Source organism: Pipistrellus hanaki (genome assembly GCF_964339955.1).
Source record: "Pipistrellus hanaki genome assembly, chromosome: 8".
Lineage (NCBI taxonomy): Eukaryota > Metazoa > Chordata > Mammalia > Chiroptera > Vespertilionidae > Pipistrellus > Pipistrellus hanaki.
Genome location: NC_140510.1, coordinates 82619758 through 82642242, shown reverse-complemented (window position 1 = coordinate 82642242; position 22485 = coordinate 82619758). Strand labels below are relative to the sequence as shown.

The 22485-nt window shown below is 38.0% G+C and overlaps 1 protein-coding gene across 2 annotated transcripts in view; it reads left to right on the top strand.

The window, feature by feature from the left end:
- ABCA12 (ATP binding cassette subfamily A member 12) overlaps positions 1 to 22485 on the top strand; it is a gene marked incomplete at its 5' end in the record, with an annotated part of 169674 nt that overhangs the window by 73945 nt on the left and 73244 nt on the right. For both annotated transcript variants that reach the window (XM_084891430.1, XM_084891429.1), the window contains 7 exons: positions 3509 to 3621; positions 8056 to 8131; positions 12010 to 12128; positions 13109 to 13215; positions 19390 to 19646; positions 20346 to 20458; positions 21685 to 21809. In XM_084891430.1, coding sequence (XP_084747556.1) covers positions 3509 to 3621; positions 8056 to 8131; positions 12010 to 12128; positions 13109 to 13215; positions 19390 to 19646; positions 20346 to 20458; positions 21685 to 21809 — 910 coding nt within the window. The remainder of the gene's footprint in view (positions 1 to 3508; positions 3622 to 8055; positions 8132 to 12009; positions 12129 to 13108; positions 13216 to 19389; positions 19647 to 20345; positions 20459 to 21684; positions 21810 to 22485) is intronic.

Sequence of the window (22485 nt, the reverse complement as noted above, 5' to 3'; positions counted from 1 at the left end):
ATATTCAGTAGAAGGTAAAAGTTCCAAATTAATTAATCAGTTAATTAAAAATACTTTATTACTTTGGTGGAGTATAGTACATAGGAAGGACGTTGCACTGTGGCTATTTTTATTCTCATAAAGTCCAAAATAAAATTGTATATTATTGCATTATGCAATAGAGTTTGTTTGGTGATGATTACAGATGTTTTAAATCAAACCTATATAGTAACAAAGAAAAAAAGTAGCTAAAAGAAATAGCTTCAAGTTATTTTCAAAGCAGATGACATTAGACTTTTAACTAATCAGAACAACTCTCTCTTTTTTAAACTGGTCAATATTTTTTTATTTATTATTGCTAAAGAATAATATTCATTCTTTTTAATATTGTAGGCCCCAGCTAAATGAGCTTTTTGACTTAGAAAATTAATTTTAAACCTCATTTACCTTTAATTAACTTAAATTTTAAACACTGACACTTGCTATAGTAACTAGTAAACCTTTTAGTATGTTTGGAATAATATGGGTATGTGAGCCTACTTTATCTCCTGTAAATGTAATGAAATCTACCTACCCTATAATAAACAAACAAGCAAACAAGTAAGTAAATAAATAAAATACAGATTAAGTATTCTTATTTGAAAATTTACTAACTGAATTGAGATGTTCTTTTAGTATAAAATATAAGGCAAATTTTGAAGACTTATTACAGTAAAATGCTTAAAATATTTTATTAATAATTTTATACTGATTAAAAGTTGAAATAATGTATTTTAGAAGTACCGGGTTGAATAAAATGCATTACTGAAATTAATTTCTTTTTCATGTGAGTAATGGAAAATTTTAAATTGAATATGTGGCTTGCATTATATTTATTTGAAAAGCCCTCATGAACCATTTTTTAAAGGTTAATTCTTCTTTACTATCGTTATTAAACTGAATCTCATTAAGAGCCACAATTTCTTCACAAATGACTATATTTTATCACCAAATTACAGTCTCATTGGTTTATTTTATTCTATGAACCCTATTACAATTTTCATCATTTTCTCCAACAACATTTTTTTTTTTTTAAGTTTCAAGTTGGCATATAACCAAATCACCAAAACCAGATGATATAATGTTAAGGTTATGACAAAAATTAGCAAAAATGAGCAATCATAAAAAAATCAAGAGGGATATAAAAATATCCATTACTTTCACCACTTATGAAGAAGCTACGTGAGATATGAATAACAAAAACTATTTAAAAATATCTTTAATTACAAGTCAACTTTTTTGGTTAACTTTCATTTTTATATGATGAACAGCAAAAATATATCTTACATAATAATAGATAAACATGTAAATTGACTGTATCTCTGCTACACCCACAGTCAATCAAGAGTAGGTGGGTTAATTTGCATATGCAAGGGTGGAGAGGCTGGGTGAGGCTGGATGCCACTATGAGGGGGGGGGGGGGCAGAGGGAGCTATGGAAGCAGTGCTCTGGCCTTGAGCAAGGCCTTGCCGGCTCCCGTGTGGCCAGGGAGCAGGGACTTGGCGGCTCCCGGGGCCGGGAGTGAGTACTTGCAGGCTTCTGAAAGGCCGGGGGTGAAGCCAGGGGAAGGAAGGCCTATTCTTACATGAATATCGAGCAACGGGCCTTATATATATATAAGTTAAAATAAAAATATTCTGATCAGCCGAAACCGGTTTGGCTCAGTGGATAGAGCGTTGGCCTGCGGAATGAAAGGTCCCGGGTTTGATTCCGGTCAAGGGCATGTACCTTGGTTGCGGGCACATCCCCAGTAGGAGGTGTGCAAGAGGCAGCTGATCGATGATTCTCTCTCATTGATGTTTCTAACTCTCTATCCCTCTCTCTTCCTCTCTGTACAAAATCAATCAAATATATTTAAATAAAATATATTTAAAAAAATATTCTGATCAATGGTTTAAAAGATTTTAGAGAAGATGGGGGCCAGGTGTCATTGTTTTACATTTTGTAAAGTAAAGATAAACTAAGTCTACTGATCTTTTATTCATGGTATTAATCACAATAGTGCTGACTGTTAATGAGTATAAAATATACTAATGCCAAGTGTTCAGTCTTTGAAGGCGTTCCTTTGGAGGATAGATCAGGTGAGCCTGGCAGCAGGTCTCGCGGGGAGAGGGCCGGCAGATCTAGGATCTGAGACGGTTTAACTGGTTACATGGTCACCAAGGTCAGAAACAACTCAAGTCTGAGAACCAGGAAATTCTTGGGGCAAATCTAAAAATGCCTGAGACGTGCAGAGCAGAGATAAAAAGAACAGAACCACACGGCTGCTCAGCAAGGTAACGATGCCTGTGGGCTCCGTTCAGAAAGCCTCTGCCCTTCTCCTTCCCATGTTGGGGCAAAGTTTCTATCCACTTGTAAGATGTAGAGTGAAAAGAGCACAAACTTGGAAATTAGACAGACGTAGAGTGGAAAGAACATAAACTCGGAAATTATTATTAACTGGATGAAACTGTGTAAAGTCATATAACTTTTCCAATGTTAGTTGTCTCATCTTCAAAAGGCCAAACAAAATTGACTTTATGGAATTAGTGCAGAAATAAATGAAATTATATGTATACGCTAGGGCAAGCCTTTAGCTGGCTGAGAGGCATGGGGAGAACTGTTAGCTAATTTGTACGACATTTAACTTTATTACAATGGCAGATTGTTCACAGAGCATTTTGTTCTAGTTACTACTCACGTAAATTAAAGTGTTGCCTTAGCTTTGATCATTGGTATAGAAATCATAGTATTTATGAAATTCAGACACACATGTACAATGCCAGTATTTTTAAAAACATACTAATGACAAAATGGGGATTGCATTTCTTAATTAATTGCTTTTTAGGAATATGGAATAAAGTCAAGCATCAGTGGATTTTCTGATTGTCTCTTTCCAATGCAGACTGCCCATCTTATTGGTAACATAATAATCCTGAGAGACAGGACCATTTAGTCAGAATGTTAATTCTGAGCTCTCCATGGAGGAGTGCCTGTGGACTTAGAGGGCAGAATGAAGTCTTTAATTAGGGCAAGCTTCATCCCCCTCTCCCCCCAAAAAAATTACCATTTAGTTAGCAAGAAATAAATATTTCTCAAGTGCTTAAATAATAATTATTCCTTTGTCAGGCTGTGATTTTTCATTAAAATAATCTCCAATGTTTAAAATGTTTCCTTTACTTAAAAAAAGTGATATCCTTTCATTGAAAGTGATCATTCCTAATCACTTATCTTTAAATCTTCACTGAAACAACTGATGTGAACTTTGCTCCCTTACTTTTAGGCCCAGGCTTACAAATTCTGGAAACGTGCTCTAATTTATGAAAATTGTGTTGGGATTTTATGCATGAAAAAACAAACATGTAATTTAACAACAAAAGCACCATCTTGTCTTTTTTTTCTGTTACAAGAACATTTTCTCTACTGTAGACATTTTCTCCTTGAATAACCTTTTGTTTCTGTCTGCAAACCTCGAAATGCAATTTGGCTTAATTGTCTTTCTCCTTGTTAGTGCGCTGCTGGTCGTGCAGAAGGTTTTCCCGCATCTCACAACGAACGAAGGCTTCAGAACTCTCCATAAATCTGTTCAACATCTGCTCTACACTCTGAACTCCCCGGCCCAAGGTACTGTATTTCCATTTCACTCTATTTTCTTCTGTGCCTCAGAGCCTGTCCGAGTATAAAACAGAGCGCGATGGAAGCAATCACTTATGGGTGATGGTATTAGGTGTGGGCATATGCTGGACTAAATCTGGACAGCTGGCTAATCCGAGAGCGGAGAGAGGGAGAAATGGCCAGAAAAGACACTGGCTTTCTGGAGCTTTTTTTTTTTTAGGTGAAAACAATCTCTCAGCTTGTCGAACTGTTTATACTCGGTAAGGAAAATAAATACAGGAGTATACCCCTCCACCACCATCTTGAAAATGCATGATGGACATGGGAGCCTGAGTAGCTCAGTATAAATCTCCTGTCAGTCCCAGTGCAAGGAGATAGCATGGGGCTAGTGATTCTGAAAATATCACCTATGCACATGTAGAATAGCATCATATACCACACATGAAAACACACACACACACACACACACACAGATGTATAGGGCTGTAATAAGTCCCTAATTCCCAAGCGAAATGTTCTGTTTGCATTTAGCTTTCCTGGATGAGTTTAGAATTACATCTTCTCAACTGAGTTTGTCAGCTTTTAAATATGTGGTCTTTATCTTTGGATAGACAAATAAGTACCCCGAGAACATCAGGTCACAAGCTGATTATTCTTGTAAGGTCTTGAGCCATTAGTTTTCATATGAAAAGCAGGATTGGAAAGGCCTTGGTGAATTCTCACTGGAGGGTCTAACGTATTCTTGGGAACCAATTTCTGTTAGCCTAGAGTATTTTGCACATCTGCAATTACAGAATTAATGACTAGCTTTCAAGAATTTTGTTAAATTCAAGGTCTTAAAGGACATGGAGGTGCTGGGGGAAGGCTTACCCTTTTTAAAAAGTCCAGGCCAGAAAACCAGACAGCGCACTAACAAACACCAATTATTTCCCACGGATTTCTTTTTGTATGTGCATTTTAAAGACTCGAGAACTTCAAGTGACTCCTTACCATTCTTTTCCTTTGCACCTGCAGACTCAAACCTTGTAATTATATGAAGAAATAACATTAAAAAAAAATGTTTTACAAATGACAAAAGCTCATCAGGGCTTTAAAAGCCAAAGGAGTAAGCAGCATTTCTTATTACCTGAGGCAGCAAGCCATTTATCCTGGTGAACAATATAATTCAGTATTCTAATATTTTTCATTAGCCACCTCTCATGTCTATGCACATAGTAATAATTTTTGCATGTATTGAAACATCTCATTGGATGGTCAAGATGACCAGGAAATGCATCTGAGAAATGTTTTTATTTGAAAACTTGATACGATTAATTACATTTGTTTTAATTTCCTCCTTGTGACTTCATCAGTCTGAGAACACCCACACGGTGGTTTTAATGTCAATTCCTAAAAGTCATTAACCCCAAGACCCTACCTGCTTATGTAGAAACTTTCTGGACTTTGAAAGATCCTTCTAGGTATTTGAGGAAATCTTTCAGGAAACCTGAACTTGACACTGAGGGCTCAACCAGCGACCAACAGTTCTGGGGTCTCTAATACCAAGTCCAGCTGCTGCCACATTGCCAGGCCACTGGGCTCATTGTCCATGGCACTGCGCAGTATTTGTGAAGGGGACACATCTCCTCCCGTGGCTTTGCCTTCAGTTGAGCAGGAGTGGGGTGGGATCCCCTAGCAGAGTGACTGGGTCCTCTCTCACGTAGGAAAGGGCTGATAGAGTTTTGGAAATTTCACACCACTCATTCAAAGAAAGACAATAAAATGGTAGTATTTTTGTATCAATGGTAAGTGCTTTGCTATCTTAAGTCCCTTTTATCATCAAGACAACTCCATGAAATACAGTTATTTTTACAGACAAAGAAACTGAGGCAAAGGGAGGTGGTACATTCAGCAAGTAAAATTAAATCCTGGATCTATGTCCAAAGCCGGGTCCCTTGAGCTCTTTGCTAGATGGCCTCGCTCATATTCACTCACTGGGACATTTACTCACTTGATTCCAGCATATCTCGTGCAAGCAGCTGCCACCACCAAACCTCAGAACGGCTCCACTTTCAGTCGCGGGTGGAGTTGGACTTATTGGTCCAGATTCTATCCACATGATACATTTCCCCACAGCCCTCCCCTCATCCTCCTCTACACACTGGTTTCTACAATCTTCTCCCCTCCCCATGTCTAGTTCTGACTCAACTTTGATTATGAACACACTTCCAGGTTGCTTCAGAAGCCCACTCAGCTCCCAAGAGATGCCAACAGACACTTGGGGGAAAGTTTGTCTCCTAATTTGCTGTGTTGAGGAATCCAGTCCTCAGCTCTGCCTAAGCAAGGCTCCCTGCTTCGGAGTTCAGTGTTTAGCATTTCCATTTATAAATACTGAATTCTGAGAGCAAAGGTTACCTCTGTGACTCGCTGAAGTTTGCTCTTTTGCAAAGTAGTAAATTATATGAAATTATATCTTTAACTAGAAAGCCATTTTTACTAGTGAAAGGTTATCTGTGCACTAGATTACTTTGTATCTAGGGGCACCATTTTTAAATATGTCTAATTCTATAAACTAAAAACAGTAAAATATCACTCTTTAAAGATCTGTAACATTTCCCACTTTGTTAAAGCCTATTTAGTGTAATATTTTCATCAGAATATTTTATAGTACAGAAGCAAAAGTGGCCAGAGGAAAAATGCCTACTAACATCAGGGCCAAGTCTATCATTGATGTGCAAAGTTAATTCTATTAGATACTCATTTTAGTGGCCTGATAAGGAAGAGAATGCGGCATATACAAATGCCAGGAAACATGCTCAGTATCACCTTGGCTTTCGAAGTGAGAAATATTTGGTCTCAGAAAATCGGCTTTATATACTTTTACATTGCAAAAGCATAAATCTCACCAGAGTCCTATCCTTGACTATTCTCTATGTAGATGCCAATAAATAATCAATTTTACCATCCTTAATTAGGTTTATTTATCCTGCGAATCTTCACTCATGGTCCTTAAGCCCACTGATGCGTTGCTATCATTAGAGCAATAACATGCAGCTGCACCTTGAGCTGAATGCAAGAAAACTCCGCTCTGCTGAACAGGAAAACTGGGAAAGCCACTCTGCCCATGACTAGGGATGGTGAAAACATTACTCAAACATGACTGATGCAGAGATAGACGAGGAGGTCTTCAATTCTGTGCTAATTTAAATATGGCCCTGACCGGTTTGGCTCAGTGGATAGAGCACCTGCCTGCGGACTGAAGGGTTCCAGGTTTAATTCTGGTCAAGGGCACGTACCTTTGTTGTGGGCACATCCCTAGTAGGAGGTTTGAGGAGGCAGCTGATCGATGTTTCTAACTCTATCCTTCTCCCTTCTTCTCTGTAAAAAATCAATAAAATATATTTTAAAAAATAAATAGACCACATGACCAGCACTGGGAAAGCATGGATGAGTGCACCGTTGTGCACCAGGACCTTTCAGAAGGCTATAGGACACCCCAACTAGGGACAATAGGAGAACTATTAGTGCTGGTAATAAAATTTCCTATTGAAAGCGATTAGGCCAGTGTTAAAATGACAGCTCTGAAACATATTGAATTATTGATAAGGAATAAGTTGTGACAGAAGAGAAGACTGAAATAAGTGGTAGTGTTTTCCTAAAGAGGCTGAAGGAAAGCACTGGATTGATGATGTTTTTATTTATGCAGTAGTCATTTCAAATATTTTCACTTTCTATTTTTCATGCAAGTGCTACTGCACACTTACTGTTTAATGATACAATGTCACACGGCGAGCTGCATCAGCAACCTATTTGACTTCCAGGGGCAATTCTCATTGTTAAATTAGAACTTCACATATGGCTTCCAACAGACCCAACTCAGTGATTACCTTCCACACTCCAAACCTTCCTATTATTTGAAACCACTCAGAATTCTGTCTAAATTGGCCAATTTGCATTCACAGCTGCATTCAATTGAAGTCAGAGGCTGCTTTTGGAAAGATGAAAAATGTCGATTAGTGATGACAGATGTTCCTAAGTTCTAGACAACTTAGGCAAAGAGAGCCCAGTGATCCATGACTGTAATTGGCTTCGTTTGATTAACAAGTCACATGGTAGTCAATCTGGATTATACTATTCAAGAATCATCGATGCATTCAGGTCTCAGGATAAAATAATGTAAATGGTTTCACGCATAAAGAAAGAATTTGTTAGAAATGCGTGCACTTGACCATTAGAATTATTTTGACTAGTAGTCATCTATTTCTAATACCCTATTTTTTTTTTTTCCTTTTAACAAAAAGAGCGTAGACATCACTTATAAAATCCTTTGGAGAACAATTCTGCAGATTTTCTGCATTCTCCCCACCCCCGCCTTTCATTTGACCAGAAAAAATATCTGTTAAGAAATATAACTACTGTAAGGAAACATGGTAAACACTGACCTGGATAAACGTTTTCCTGTAGGCACCTCTGGTAATGCGACGCATACGTGGAGTGAAGAAGATGTCCAGTCACTTTCTCCAAGCAGCCTGGCTGCACAGTAAGTCCTTTTCTGTTGGTCTGTTGTTGTCTTTTCTAAATTGGTAGGCAACTTGGCTGAACCCATCAAAAACAATTCATAGGCATAATTCATTGATGCGTGTAAGACTATGGGATAGAAAAGTCCATTCTTGATTAATTAAAGGAAAGGGTATAGTTGACGTGCATTAATGTTGGATCTCATTTCAATTCTCAGATTACAGAACTAGATCCAACGTGTCCTTTCTGGATGGGTTGCCTTGTGTCTCTGGAGGGAATCTAGCTGCAGGTTCAACTTCCAGCCCTCGCTGAGGTTTTTCATTGTGAAAAATGTACAGCCTTCCAATGTTTTTGCATTACTATTTATTTCAGCTTTTAAAATAAAAGTGTTTTTTATGCCCAGTCACGGTAATGCAAAAATGTATGTGCTTCAGGAGTATTCCGGGAGCAAACCTGTTTGTAGGGAACTTAATATTGGACTCTGATTGGGGCATGCAAATATGCTGTCCCGGATACAGGCAGGGGTCAGGACAGCAGCAACCTTGGTTTCTAAGGGCCATTAATGTAAGTGGTTCCCTGTAATAACTGTAACAGGTATTGTAGGCAGTGCAAGCAGTTGCCTGGTGAAGCTGATTGAAGTAAATTCCTACCTCCAGGCACATTTAGAGACTAGATGGCCTGCTATGTTAAGGTTGTTTAGGCTTGATGAATTATATTATTGATTTTTTTTTTACTTTAGTCCCAAAGGATACATTTTTATGCTAATGGAAATTTGTACAAATAAAAAAAAAATTAGTAGGTCTTATTTGTCACCATTAATGCTTTTCTAAAATAAAATGCTCTTAATTGTTTATAGTATTTCTATTATTGAACAAGAAGTTCTCCAATTCTGGGTAATTTTAGGCAAAAGCCCCCCATAACCCACCATCTCCTGTGTCTGCCCTCACCTCTCTTCACTTCTACAGGAACAAAATCAAATGCTTCTCCCAGAGCAATCGAGCAGCCCGAGACATTCCCCTTTGCTAGGATGCCACGCTCCAAATGGTCTTTTATAGCCATCAGAATAATTTTTTTAAAAGCCTTGAATTGAGACAACTGAATGGTTATTGCTAAGGCCAGGTATCTTTACAGGAGCCTCGAGGCATCCATAGCGTTGGGAATGCTAGCACTGAAGACCTGCACATTCTACAGTAAACATAGTTAGCTGCTGACAGCTGTCTGACAGTTTATTAGGAAGAATTCAATACTTTTAAGATAGTTCTTGGTGAGATTGATAAAATGAAGGGATTTTTTTTTTTTTTATATTTGGACTTCCTTTCCATTCCCATTTTAAAATAATCCCAGCGTGGCATTATTTGGCATAAAATTAAAAACTCTTGGTCCAGAATTTTCTAAAGAAAGCTGCTCGAAAACATTTTTTTCTTGGCTCTTCCCCCTCCTCATTATTTTTGTGCTAAGGTTATTGTTTTTATTGTTGTTACTAGAGGCCTGGCACAGGAAATGTGTGTGGGGGCATGGTTCCTAGGCCTGGCCTGCAATAAGGGCCATCTTCCCCGCTGCCAGCAGCCAGCCCTGCCCCCTCCCATCTCTCACCCCTGGTTCCCCGTTGGCCATCAGGCAACTGGAACCTGTTGGCTGAGGGGAAAGAGACCAACCTGTGATCAGTGCACCTCATAGGGACTGGTCCAGCAGTTGTTCTGCCATTGGGGTCAATTTGCATATTACCTTTTTATTATATAGGATTGGTGTGTGTGTGTGTGTGTGTGTATGTATGTGTGTGTACTAGTATGTGTATGTGCACACTCATTCATGCACACATCTGCTAGCTTGTCTTCTTGTAAGCATGATTGAGAAGTAGATAGAATTATATAGAAAGGATCCATATATTAAATTGTTTGAAAAAATAATTGGATGTTTATGCCAGGACAGCGGCACATAGATATGGAATCTTAATTTGGGGAGTATATTAAATCCAATCTCAAAAATCTTATCAATCAAATGTTCTTTAGGAAACTAAGAGAATGGCTTAGGTAATATTTTAAGGTCACTTCTAGTACAGCATTTTTATTTTATTTTACTCTTGAAATTTTATCATGAGAATCTTCCATGCCACTCCATTTAAAAGGTTAGGCCAATATTTTGCTATTGAGTGCTGCACTGGGATGGGAATGGCTCTATGCTATAATAACTGTGACAGAAAAGAAGACAAACACAAAAGAAAGAAAGGCAATAGCTAAGAGAGATCCTCTGTTCAAAAAAATGCCTAAGCGAAAGCAACAGGTTTTGGGAATGGTTGCTGATGTTTTTAATATGAAGGCTAGGGATTGTACAGAAATGAGGATCAGCCATCTGATCAATTAGTTGTGCTCTGTCTGCCAAGTTAGAGACTTTTCTTGAGATAGATTTTTTTGAAGTTCCTCAAGGACCCAGTGTTGTTAACCCACATATAAAAGCACTCTGAAACGTCTTTAGTGCTAATGTTTACATTTCCTTCCATGTTTCCTATCCATGCCATGATAGGACTCTTCCCTTTGTATTTGAAAATCAAAGTTATACACATCTGACAAAACTAGTTAATTTGTATATTGTACAGTTTGATTCAAAATAGATTGCCCCAAAGCAGTCATTGACATTTACTCTATCTCTACCATATAAAAATTTAATAGTAGACATTAATGGAAAGTTATAAAATAAAATAGAGAAACAGCCTCATAGCTGAAGTGAAGGGCATGCATAACACACACATTTATTCATTGACATACATATACTCCCAAAATATAAGGCTATGTTTTCATATGCCAGTCAAAAAGAAACCATAAAGTGGTTAATTTGGGAACATTAAATTGGTTGTTTCTTTACATTTTTCCTTATCTTTTTAATTTTTTTTGTTGAGTTTATTGGGGTGACACTGGTTAACAAAATTATACAGGTTTCAGGTGCACAATTTCACAACACATCATCTGTACACTGTATTGTGTGTTCATCACCCCACTTCAAGTCTCCGTCCATCACCATTTTTCCTTTCTTTATCTTCCTCCACCTCTCTCTCCACCTCACCCCAGCAATCACTACACTATTGTCATGTTGAATTGGATATTTTTAAAAAAAGGAACATATACTGTTTAATTGGATACCTCTCTTTCTCTTTAATAACAAAGAAATGAATTTTTATAGAGAATGATATAGGTGTAAAGGATGTAGTAGATCATCTAGCCCCTTACACACTTTATTTTCAATTTCCTGTCTACACATGCAACCATAAAAATTGCAACTTGATTGACAAGAGAAGAAACTGAGGCATGGAGTGAGGTTGCAAGGCTTAGAGGGAAAAGAAAAAAAAACACACACAAGACTCACAGGACATACTTTTATTGAAAAATTATATCCAGCCCATGACAGTCAGTGGTAGAGCGTCGACCTGTGAACCAAGAGGTCATGGTTCAATTCCTGCTCAGGTCACATGCCCGGGTTGCAGGCTCAATCCCGTTGGGGTTGTGCAGGAGGCAGCTGATCAATAATTCTCTCTCATCATTGATTCCTCTCTCTCTCTCCCCCTCTCCCTTCCTCTCTGAAATCAAAGAAAATTATTTAAAACAAAACAAAACTATTGTTTATATGAAATCAAGTTTAACTAGGAGTTATGTATTTTTATCAGGCACCCCTAGCCCAGTGAGTTTTTCTGTCCCATAACTGTGCCTAAAATTATCTTGACATCACTGATGATTGAATATTAAAATAATTAAATACTTGGATGATTATGCCATGGGAAAAGTAAGTGCTCAGAGAAACCAGAGTCCTGCTGCTTCACATGCCAACCCCAGGCCCTCCAATGACCTCAACCAAATGGCTTTGCTTTGTTTCTATATGACCTAATTTACATATTCTCTTCCAATTCCATAGGCTCCTGCTGCTAGAGAATTTTGAAGATGCCCTCTTAAATATATCAGCAGATAGTCCTTACCTTCCTTACTTGGCGTGTGTGAGAAATGTCACTGACAACTTGGCCAGGGGATCACAAGGTAATAATTCTCTTCACAGACAAAGCACTGCTCATGGTTCCCGATTCTGTTCTGAAGTAGTAAGTCTTTTAAGATGTTTGCTTAAAAAGGAAAGAATTTATACATCTTGTCTCCATATGCATCAGTTTTACTTTGGCGGTTTGATATATGAAGGGAATAAGTAATCAGATTATTATGTTGTTCTCTTGCTGCTCCTAGTACAAACTTTCCAAAGGCCCAGAGTTTTTAAGGGTTCACCTAACCCTTCATAACATTTTTTTGTGCCTTTGATAATCTCAATTATAAAAAGATGAAGAAGAAGAAGAATGATCATAGCGACTTCCTAAAGCAGATGTAAATTACATAAACAAAGGAATTTTTGTGGTAGAATATTTTTTACTTCCTACCTTTACCCACTTTATTTTCAGTTTTCTGCCTACATGTGCAACCATAAAAATTGCATTTAATCCAATGTGGTTTCCTTTCTTTTCCTTTAAAGAAAAAAAATATCTATGTTCTCACATTTTATAGGAGATAGGTTTTCCCTTTTCCTACACCAAACACATTTTTGAGACTTAATGGCAAGCAAATAGCATAACAAATAATTATACACGGTCTCCGTTTAGCAGGCATGAATTAATTGAGGTTGCTGGGGCATGTTTGTGTCACACTGATTATGCAACCTATTCTCCCCAAACACTTCAACTTAATAGTACATTTAAAATTCATAAACAAAAACAGTTCACAGAGAGCCAAAACTGCTTAGCAACTTGGCTAGAAATATTTCTGTCTCTAGGCAGAATACCTGAATATTTCTAAAATAGTGAACTCTGTAGTCTCCATTGTTCAAAAAAAGGTTACATTTTCACTCATCTTCTGTTTAGATTGAACTAGACTATTATTTTAGAAAAGCAATACATTAGGATACAGGTATCTTCCAAATTCGTTTCCTAAATGACTTTGCAATTCACACCAAGTAACTCTTCTTCCCTCCTTTGCAGAAAATTTAAGACTCCTGCAGTCCACAATTCGATTTAAAAAACATTTTCTTCACAATGGTTCCTATGAGGACTACTTCCCTTCGCTTCCTGAAGTCCTAAAATCAAAAGTAAGCCCTAAAAGAAAAAAAAAAATAAACCTTAACCTTTTCTGTTGTCCTTTATCAAGATGGCTTTAGTTTAAGTTTTAAATCTGTATCTTCATAAATATGAGTCCTATTTGGACTCTAGACTCATGCTGGAAAACTGTGACAGAGTGTGCTGGTGTTATATAACAATATTTTGTGCTGGAGTTTATAACAATATTTTGTTTTTAATCAATGGATGTCTTTGCATGAAATGACCCATAAGAGCCGAGTTACAGTATACATGCACATAAAAGAATGACTAACAATATGGTTATCTCAGAAAGCTTCATGATTTAAAAAAGTATTCATAATATTATTTCTAATTTGAGTTGTCCTTTAGTTTTTAAAACTATAAAATTTATTTCAGAAGCTGATATTTTAGACTTCACAGTGTACAAAAAAACCTCAGGAGTTTACTCACCTTATTTTTTATTGTTATCATCATAAGAAGAAACTAACAACATGTTAGAATGTATGACATTGAACAAAGAGGAGAAAGCCACAACAAAAACTCAGACGTTTGCCTGAATTGGTTCATGTTTATTAGTCAATTATTTTTTGCTTAGCTATTGCATATAGTATGCAGGTTATATGAAATTCACTTCATTTCTTAAAATAACTCTATTAAATTCTGAAAGCATATTTCCTCGTAAGAACAGCAGTTTAATGTGATTTATGTAGCCAGGGATAAAGTAAAATTAGAACTGGTTTATTCAGGGCAAGCAAGATGCCTTGCTGTAGAGTCAACATGGTGTAATTAAGCAGACATCCAAATCATATGTCCATGAATATTGCAAATATATATGCTGGTTAGATTACCTACATTGAAGTCCTCGTCTTCCACAAATCAACATTTCTAATGCACTTAATTTAGCACTGTCTTGATTTGTTTGTTCAAATGAGAAGGAAGTTGTGCATTCATCTGGAAAATTTCTACTCTTCTTCAAGGACAAGTTTAAATGTCATTTCAGCAATATTAGAGTATCACCTTTCTCCCTATTCCTCAGCCCGGATAATGACTTTGTGCGCATATCATATTTATCCATTCTTCCATTCCATCTATCATCTACATTCACATAATACTAATCTAGTTCTTTAAAATACATCATCTCCATTTGTCCAATTTTTATAATCAATTGGAGAATGAAAAACAGCCCGATGACTATAACTCAGTGAGGTGAGCATGGCAGAATGCAGAAGGACAGGATTCTGTGTGTGGAGGTGGGGTAGCTGAGTCAGATCGCAGAAGATGGAGGTGGAGAGACAATTTCTTGGAGGAGATCATGTTTACTCTGCGTCTTGTAGGACTATGTACAATGAGGCTACAATCCTACATTCCACACATAGAGACCTACATCTGTAAGAGACACGGGTTTCCTGCAGTCATGGTGTCCAGCTTGAGCAGAAGGTGCCTGTGGGAGAAGCTGGGCCCAGGTGACAAAGGCCTCTTTGTGCTTAGTCAGAAGGTTTGGATCTGATGCTGGAAGTTGCGAATTTAAAGAAGGTGATATTTTCATTTTAGAAAGAGATCTCTCTGGGAGAATTGTGGGGGATAGATAGAAGGAAAGCAAAACAGGTGATTTTTGAAGTAACCTAAACAAAAATTGATACCCGGCACTATGTCAGTGGCAGAGAATGGGAAGGAAGAGACAGTTTCAAGCATGTTGTAGGAGTTTGCGTTGACAGGAAATGGCAGCCAGTGAGGCGTGAGGCATAAAGAAGAATTTCTGATGATGGTGACATTTCTGGGTTTTGGAACTTATTACTTTGCACTATAAATTGTTGTGTAGATAGAATCTGTTTCCCTCAATAGAGTGTAAACTCTGATTAAATTTTACCACTGCATCTCTAAAGCTCCTAGCACATAGTAGGAGCTCTTGACTGTTATGAATAAATGAAGGTGCTAAAATAGAGCCCTGGCAATGCAATTGTGTTACCTGGGCAATTACTCACTGTAGTTCTCAACTTGTGAAAGTAACCAACATACAATATATAATATACACTAGGAAAACGGAAACAAAGCATTCCCAATCTTTTAGTAACGAAATGAGAATAGAGCTAAGAATAATTTAAAGCAGCATCCACATTTTTAATGTACTGTTCTACTAGAGGGTTATATTAAGAAAAAATTCTAGAAGCATAGAAATAAACTACAATTTTATCCCTTGGGTAGAAAATTTATAAAACATGGTCTTGTTTGCCATTGACAAAACCATTCATTCCAAGACTATTAGCTCTGTGAGGAATGTTGCTAAGTCTGTCCATTTAGTGTCATATCCTCTGCACCTGATGCAGCGTCTGACTCATGGAAAAATATTCAGTGCATATCATTGAAAGAATGAAGACAAACTCCTAGAACTTTACAATAAGAGGTGCCCTCACTTCCCCGATTTGCCTGCCATTGGTTGGTGGCTTTTCCTCCATTTCCATCCCTCGGTTCTAGCCCTACTCTACTCTAGAACTTTATGTTTTCTCATCCCTTCATTGTTTATTTTATGACTTTTTCTTTCCAGTCTCTTTGGTGGGAAGGATAAATAAATGTAGATATTCTCCATAGTGGGAAGAAATATAGATAACACAATATTTTTACTGTAACACTTTTACATCTTCAAGTAGTCCCCTTCCCCCTGCAAATAGGCCAGGAGTATTGCTGGTTTATCATTTTATGCTTACAATATTTTGAGCTGAACACCATCATGTCACTTACAATCCTGATTCAGATGCATTTGGGCCCCATAGGCACTGGGGGATCCAGTTGCAGAGGGACATGGAGTTAGTTATGGGTCATTGTTCAGGTGTAGGCCTGAGCCCTTACGAGGCAGGGTGGTGATAAAGGAGAGGGGGCCTTACCTGAGGCTCTTGACAGACCTGCAATCTGGACTTGTCACATACTTTTGAAGAAAGAATTATAATTCTCTGACTTGATGTTGATTATTAATGACCCATGTATCTTCAAATTTTTAATGTGTGCATGAACAAATTTTAGAAGATGGTTGTAAATAACAACAAATACTAAGTTACCAGCATGCTACTTCTTAATAGATGTGCCTCACTGCGCATTCTACGGTATTAACCTTGAGTTAAATCTTTATATATATATTATTGATTTTTTACAGAGAGGAAGCAAGAAAGATAGACAGTTAGAAACATTGATGAGAGAGAATCATCGATCAGCTGCCTCTTGCAGACTCCCCACTAAGGATGTGCCCGAAACTAAGGTACATGCCTTTGACCGAAATTGAACCTGGGACCCTTCAGTCCACAGGCCAACACTCTATCCACCGAGCCAAACCAGTTTCAGCAGGTTAAATCTTTATTTCAGAGGACCAAAGCCACTTCAATAGCATGGCTAGATTTCCATTTCACTTCTATTACTTTTAGCTTGTCAAGTCAAAAATTGCACTATGTGGACTTTTATTGGGTTCTCATACATGTATGCCGAAGTTGCCATTTAAAAAATACATTTTGGTCTCTAGGAAGGAGAATAAGTCATTTAAATGGACTATACCCTCCAATGCTCAATTAAAATAAACATATTGAGCTACCAGTATTTATTCTTTTATTTATTAAATCATTAAAATAAAGGTAGGTGGAGGATGTGGCAGGAAGGATTCATTAAAAGTTCTATTCATTAAAAGTTCAAGCATATCTGTTATCTGGAAAATCAAAGGGAGGAACAGAGTGGCGAACATGTAGTTACAGCTGGTAATGATTGGATCTATTACAAAATGGAAAATTTCTAATGGCAATAAGACCAGTAAGTAGAATTTTAATACATATTTGACCATTTCAGATAGTTCAAACCCAGAAGTCAATTAGGATATTAAATACAGTTGAAAACAGGCCAATAGTATTTGCTAAGATGATTAGTGTTTAATTGCAGCTGCCTGCATGTCGTTACTATAAACCTCTCATCAAAGACACATCCTTGCCCTTATTCCATTTGATACATGGGAAGAAATGTTCCAAACATTTGTCTGTATTATAAAACAATTCATTTCTGTCAAAATGCAACTTCTTATTAAAAACTGAATGCAGCCCTACCTGGTTTGGCTCAGTGGATAGAGCATTGGCCTGGGAAACTGAAATGTCCCGGGTTCAATTCTGGTCAAGGGCATGTATGTACCTTGGTTTCAGGCTCAATCCTGGTGCATGCAGGAGGCAACCAAGTGATGTGTCTCTCTCACATTGATGTTCTTCACTCTCTCTCTGTCTCTTCCCCTTTCCTTCCATTCCCTCTGAAAATCAATGGAAAAATAACCTCAGGTAAAGATTAACAAAAGCAAAACAAAATAAAACAAAAAACCACTGAGCTACAGTGAATGACGCATCTTTGACTTTCTGAAAGGAATAGCTCCAGGGTAGCTTCCAAGCACAATAGAACTGGCTTGCCTGGAGGCATAATTTTCTCCTCCAGGAAGTATGATTTGGGGATGTATCCTCAAAAATGAGCTGAGTGCAGTGAACTTTATTGAATATAGGTGACAAGGCAGGAAATTAGTTGATTTCCACTTTTCTCCTTTTCTTTTGCATGTGGGGTTTTAACCTCTTTAAAAACACTTTTGTCCCATAGAATAAATGGACCTAGTTTTCCTCAATAGATAAAGGGTAAAAGATACTGTTGATGCCAATGCATACACTTCTCATGACCAAGGTGTATTTCAGTCCATATTTTAAATGCAGTCTTATTAAAATGCATGCGATTCTCAGGCTGCAGTTAAAAACCCTGCTGGGGTTTTTTTTATAGTGTTAAAATACACATAACATAAAATTTACCACTTTAACCAATTTTAACGGTACAGTTCAGTCTTGTTAAATACCTCCACATCGTTGTGCAATCATCTCCAGAATCCTTTCCATTTTGCAAAACTGAAACTGTACCCACTAAACAACCCCACATCTCCCTCCCGCCAGTCCCTGGATACCCACAGTTCTACTTCCTGCTGCTATGAATTTTACTACTCTAGGTTACTTATATAAGTAGAATCATCTGTAATTATCTTTCTGTGGCTGGGTTACTCCACTTGGCATAATGTCCTCAAGGCTTATTCATGTTGTAGCATGTTTCAGAATTTCTTTCCTTGTTAAGACTGGATAATATTCCATTGCGTGTATAGATCACATATGTTTCATCCATTCCCCTGGCAGTGGACATTGGGACTACTTCCAGCTCTTGGCTGTTGTGACTAATGCTGCCCTGAACAACTGGCTGTCCGAAATCCAACTTTCAATACTTTGGGGGATATACATAGAAGTAGATTATGTGATACTTCTGTTTTTTAATTTTTTGAGGAACCACCATATTGTTTTCCATACTGACTGCATTATTTTACCTTCCCACAAGCAGTGCACAAGTACTTTAATGTCTCCGTATCCTTGTCAACACTTGTTATTTTCTGTTTTTGTTTTTGTTTTTTTGTTTTGTTTTGGGGGATTAAAAAGAAATAGTAGCCATCTTAATGGGTGTGAGGAAGAAAGACTTTTTAAAGTTCCAAACCAAGCTTGCTTTGCTATCTTCCCTTACTTGTGATTTAACATACAAACTGAAATGTAAAATGAGTTTAAGTATTTGTGGTTTAAATGGACAAAGCTAGCCGAAACCGGTTTGGCTCAATGGATAGAGCATCGGCTTGGGAACTGAAAGGTCCCAGGTTCGATTCCGGTCAAGGGCATGTACCTTGGTTGCGGGCATATCCCCAGTAGGGGGTGTGCAAGAGGCAGCTGATCGATGATTCTCTCTCATCGATGTTTCTAACTTTCTATCCCTCTCTCTTCCTCTCTGTAAAAAATCAATAAAATATATTTAAAAATAATAATAAAAAAATAAATAATAAATAAATAAATGGACAAAACTAAGTGACATCTTTTTAAACTGTGACTCTACAAGATACTAGTATTAATGCAGTTGGGAAACATAAGTCTGATAGGTTCAAAAGTTTTACAAAATTCTTAAGAGAACAATAAATTTACATGAGAGAAAATAGTGCTTTGTGGAAAAACTGTGCTAAATGCCAAATAACTAGCCACATGTAACTTTTTTATTTTTTATTTTTTTTTATTTTTTAAGTAAGTCACTTTTGGTTGTTTGTTATCAATGACCAAGGGTTTAGGATAATGTGACTGACCTATTTGTCACTCTTTCCCCTTTCTGGAAAGGTGTCTCAGCTTCGAAACTTGACCGAACTTCTTTGTGAGCCTGAAACTTTCAGTTCAGTGGAGAAAATGTGCCAGCTCTCAGGCCTGAGCTTCAGGGGCCTGTGTGAAGAGAGTGCGTTCCATGTGCAGCTCCTCGAAGTAGCAGAGCTCGGCACCGAAATAGCCACCAGCTTACTGTACCAGGACAACATCCTATCCAAAAATCTGAAGGACCTGCTTACTGGGGATTCAATCAGAATCAATTTAAATATGGATCAGTAAGTTTTTCCATTGTCTTCCTCCTTGGTGAAATCCCTTCTCAAATTTTTATTATTACTAGAGGCCCAGTGCACAAAATTCTTGCATGGGGTGGGGGGTTTTCCTTAGCCCAGCCTGCACCCTCTCCAATCTGGACCCCTTGGGGGTGTCTCACTGCCGGTTTAGGCCTCATCACTCTCACAATCCAGGACAGCTGGCTCCTAACTGCTCATCTGCTTGCCTGCCTGATTGCCCTGACTGCCCCCCCCCTCTGCCCCGCCAGCCTGATCACCCCCAACTCCCTTCCCCCTGCCAGCCTGGCTGCTCTAGACAGCCTGCTGTTCCGTTGTCTGTCCAGTTGTTTTGGTCATGATGGGCCTCTGGCTTTTTATATATTAGGATTAATCCTCACTTGAGTATATTTTTCTCCATTGATTTTTTAGAATGGAAGGGAGGGAGGAGGGAGAGAGAAACATTGATGTGAGAGGCACATCCATTAGTTGCCTCCCACACATGCCCCCCCCCCAACCCCCCCCCCCCCCCCCCCGGGACTGGAGATCAAACCTGCAACTGTGGTAACGTGCCCTTGACAGAGAATCCAAACCACAACCCTTCCTTTGAGGGCTGACACACTAACCACTGGACAGAACCGGCCAGGGTCCTTCTCAATTTATTGAAATGCCTAGTCTGATTTTTTCTTCTCTTCTGTTCTGTTCCAGGTTCCTAGAACAAGCGTTGCAAATGAATTACCTGGAAAATATCACACGATTACTACCGGCCATTGAAGCCACACTGCATGTCAATCACAGCGCAGACACTTCCGAGCAGCCAGGTGTGTCCTCGTCCGCGTGTGAATGCTGCCTTATTATCGATAGAACGCATGCTTTCCTCATGCTGCAGCTTAAGAAAGCCTTTTCTGAAGTTCCCTACAGAGCCTGCTTTGTAGCTGCTCTTTCATTTCAGAAACCTGAAGCTTTCAAATATGGTTACTCAACGAAAGCAAAAACTCAGAAAAAGCTAGCAGAGAACGAAACAGGGAAATCTGATTTCGCAGTGAAAAGGTCTCCAAACATTTAACTAGTTAGACCATTTATTTATCTTTTGTTTCTCTGATATATCAAAGTGCATTAGATAGCCCATTGAGAAAGCTAGGATGAAATTTATTTACTTTCGTAAGGATAACATGATTTTAAAAATAAAATAGATGCACTGCTCTCTACAGAAATCTCAATTCGGAACCTCCTGTTAGTATTCTGAGCACGCTGCATCATGCAATACGCTTCTCCTTTGCATAATACCTCAATACCGAAAAGAAAGGCATTCAGAATTTTGGACAACAGGCAGCAAAATTGGAAGGGCACTGAGTCCAAAAATAAAGACAGAGTATTTGCATGAGGGACACTTCATAAAGAAGTCACAAGGCATTTGCAGAATGGAGATCACCATCTGCCAAAGTAAAGTAAAAATACCGTGCATTAAATGACCCAGATATGAAGTAATTATAATAGCTGTCCTAAAAAGGTTTGAAGTGAAACACAATCTATTTAAAAGTGAGACAATGATTGTGAAAACTCTTTATAAACTGCAGGGTGCTGGGCAAAGTTAAGGGAGAATGCCCTGTGCCTTGTGGCCTTGTGTTATGGATTTAACAAACCTTGCCCTAAGTTGACAATATTATATGACAAAAGTATTCTAAATTTGTGGGATGCTTTAAATCAAATAGAGCGGTGTATATTTAGTGTACTATGTGATCAGAAACAGTGAGGAAACTATGTTTTCTTTGAATGAACCTTGAATTGTAGACTCTACAGAACATAGAGCAATCTGTTACCGTAGGTTGATGATATGGTAATAAGAACAAGTCTAAATCAGATAGAAATACACCCTAAAGATGCAAATTTTGCCCACACTGGGAGAAATCTGTTCCTGACACAAGGCATATATGTTGACTATATGTTTTAGTCAAGAAGGTTTCTCTGTGTTGGTATGACTAACAAAATTACATTGCAATCAGCATGTGAGTTTCTTCTTTTTCTTCCCCCTTCCCCCCCTTTGCAGGTCAGTTAATAGAAATGTTTAAAAATGTTGAAGAGCTGAAAGAAGAACTAAGGAGAAGGACAGGAATGTCCAACCGGAGTATCGACAATTTGCTGGCCATTCCTATCCCGGATAACAGAGCCGAGGTGGGGAAGGATGTATCTGTTCTTACCTCAGTTTCTAAAAGTCTCAGTAGTATTTAATGTTTGTTGAACATTTGTCAGTAAAATACTGAGTAGTTGAATGTAAATCTGGTGAAGAATATTATCACTTTCCGTTCCTTTCCCTCTGGTCTTCTTTTCCTTCCTCTTACCTCCTTGTTCCTCTCCTTTTCTTTGCCCCCAGATGGTTTTCTCAAATAATGGTGCCCTCTGTTATTTAATATTCACAATCACATGTTATCAAAGGTAACTTTGCATTATAATTTTCTATTATGATGATATCAAAGTAAAGTTTTAGTAACCTAGTTAGGGGTCAAAAACAGAGACTAATTTGTAAAAATTAAAATGAAAGTAAATATTTGTACTTTAAAGTCCCAAGATAAGATGTAGTATATAACATAGATATGGGCAAAGGGAGTTTGTGTAAGTTTGTGAGTGTAGTAAACATTTATTTTTGGTGTGAAAATGAATAATGTCATTTACTTATAGGCTGGTAAGAGGGTTTTCCACTTGAAATCTCTTCTCTTTTATCCCTTTCAAGTCCATGGTCTGGAAGCGTCATAGAAATTTTTCAGAAGAGCTGCAGAGCTTACGGCCTCCTCCATCCCAAACTCACGTGTGACAGCGTGTGTCATTTCTGAGCACAGCCCAGCCATCCTCC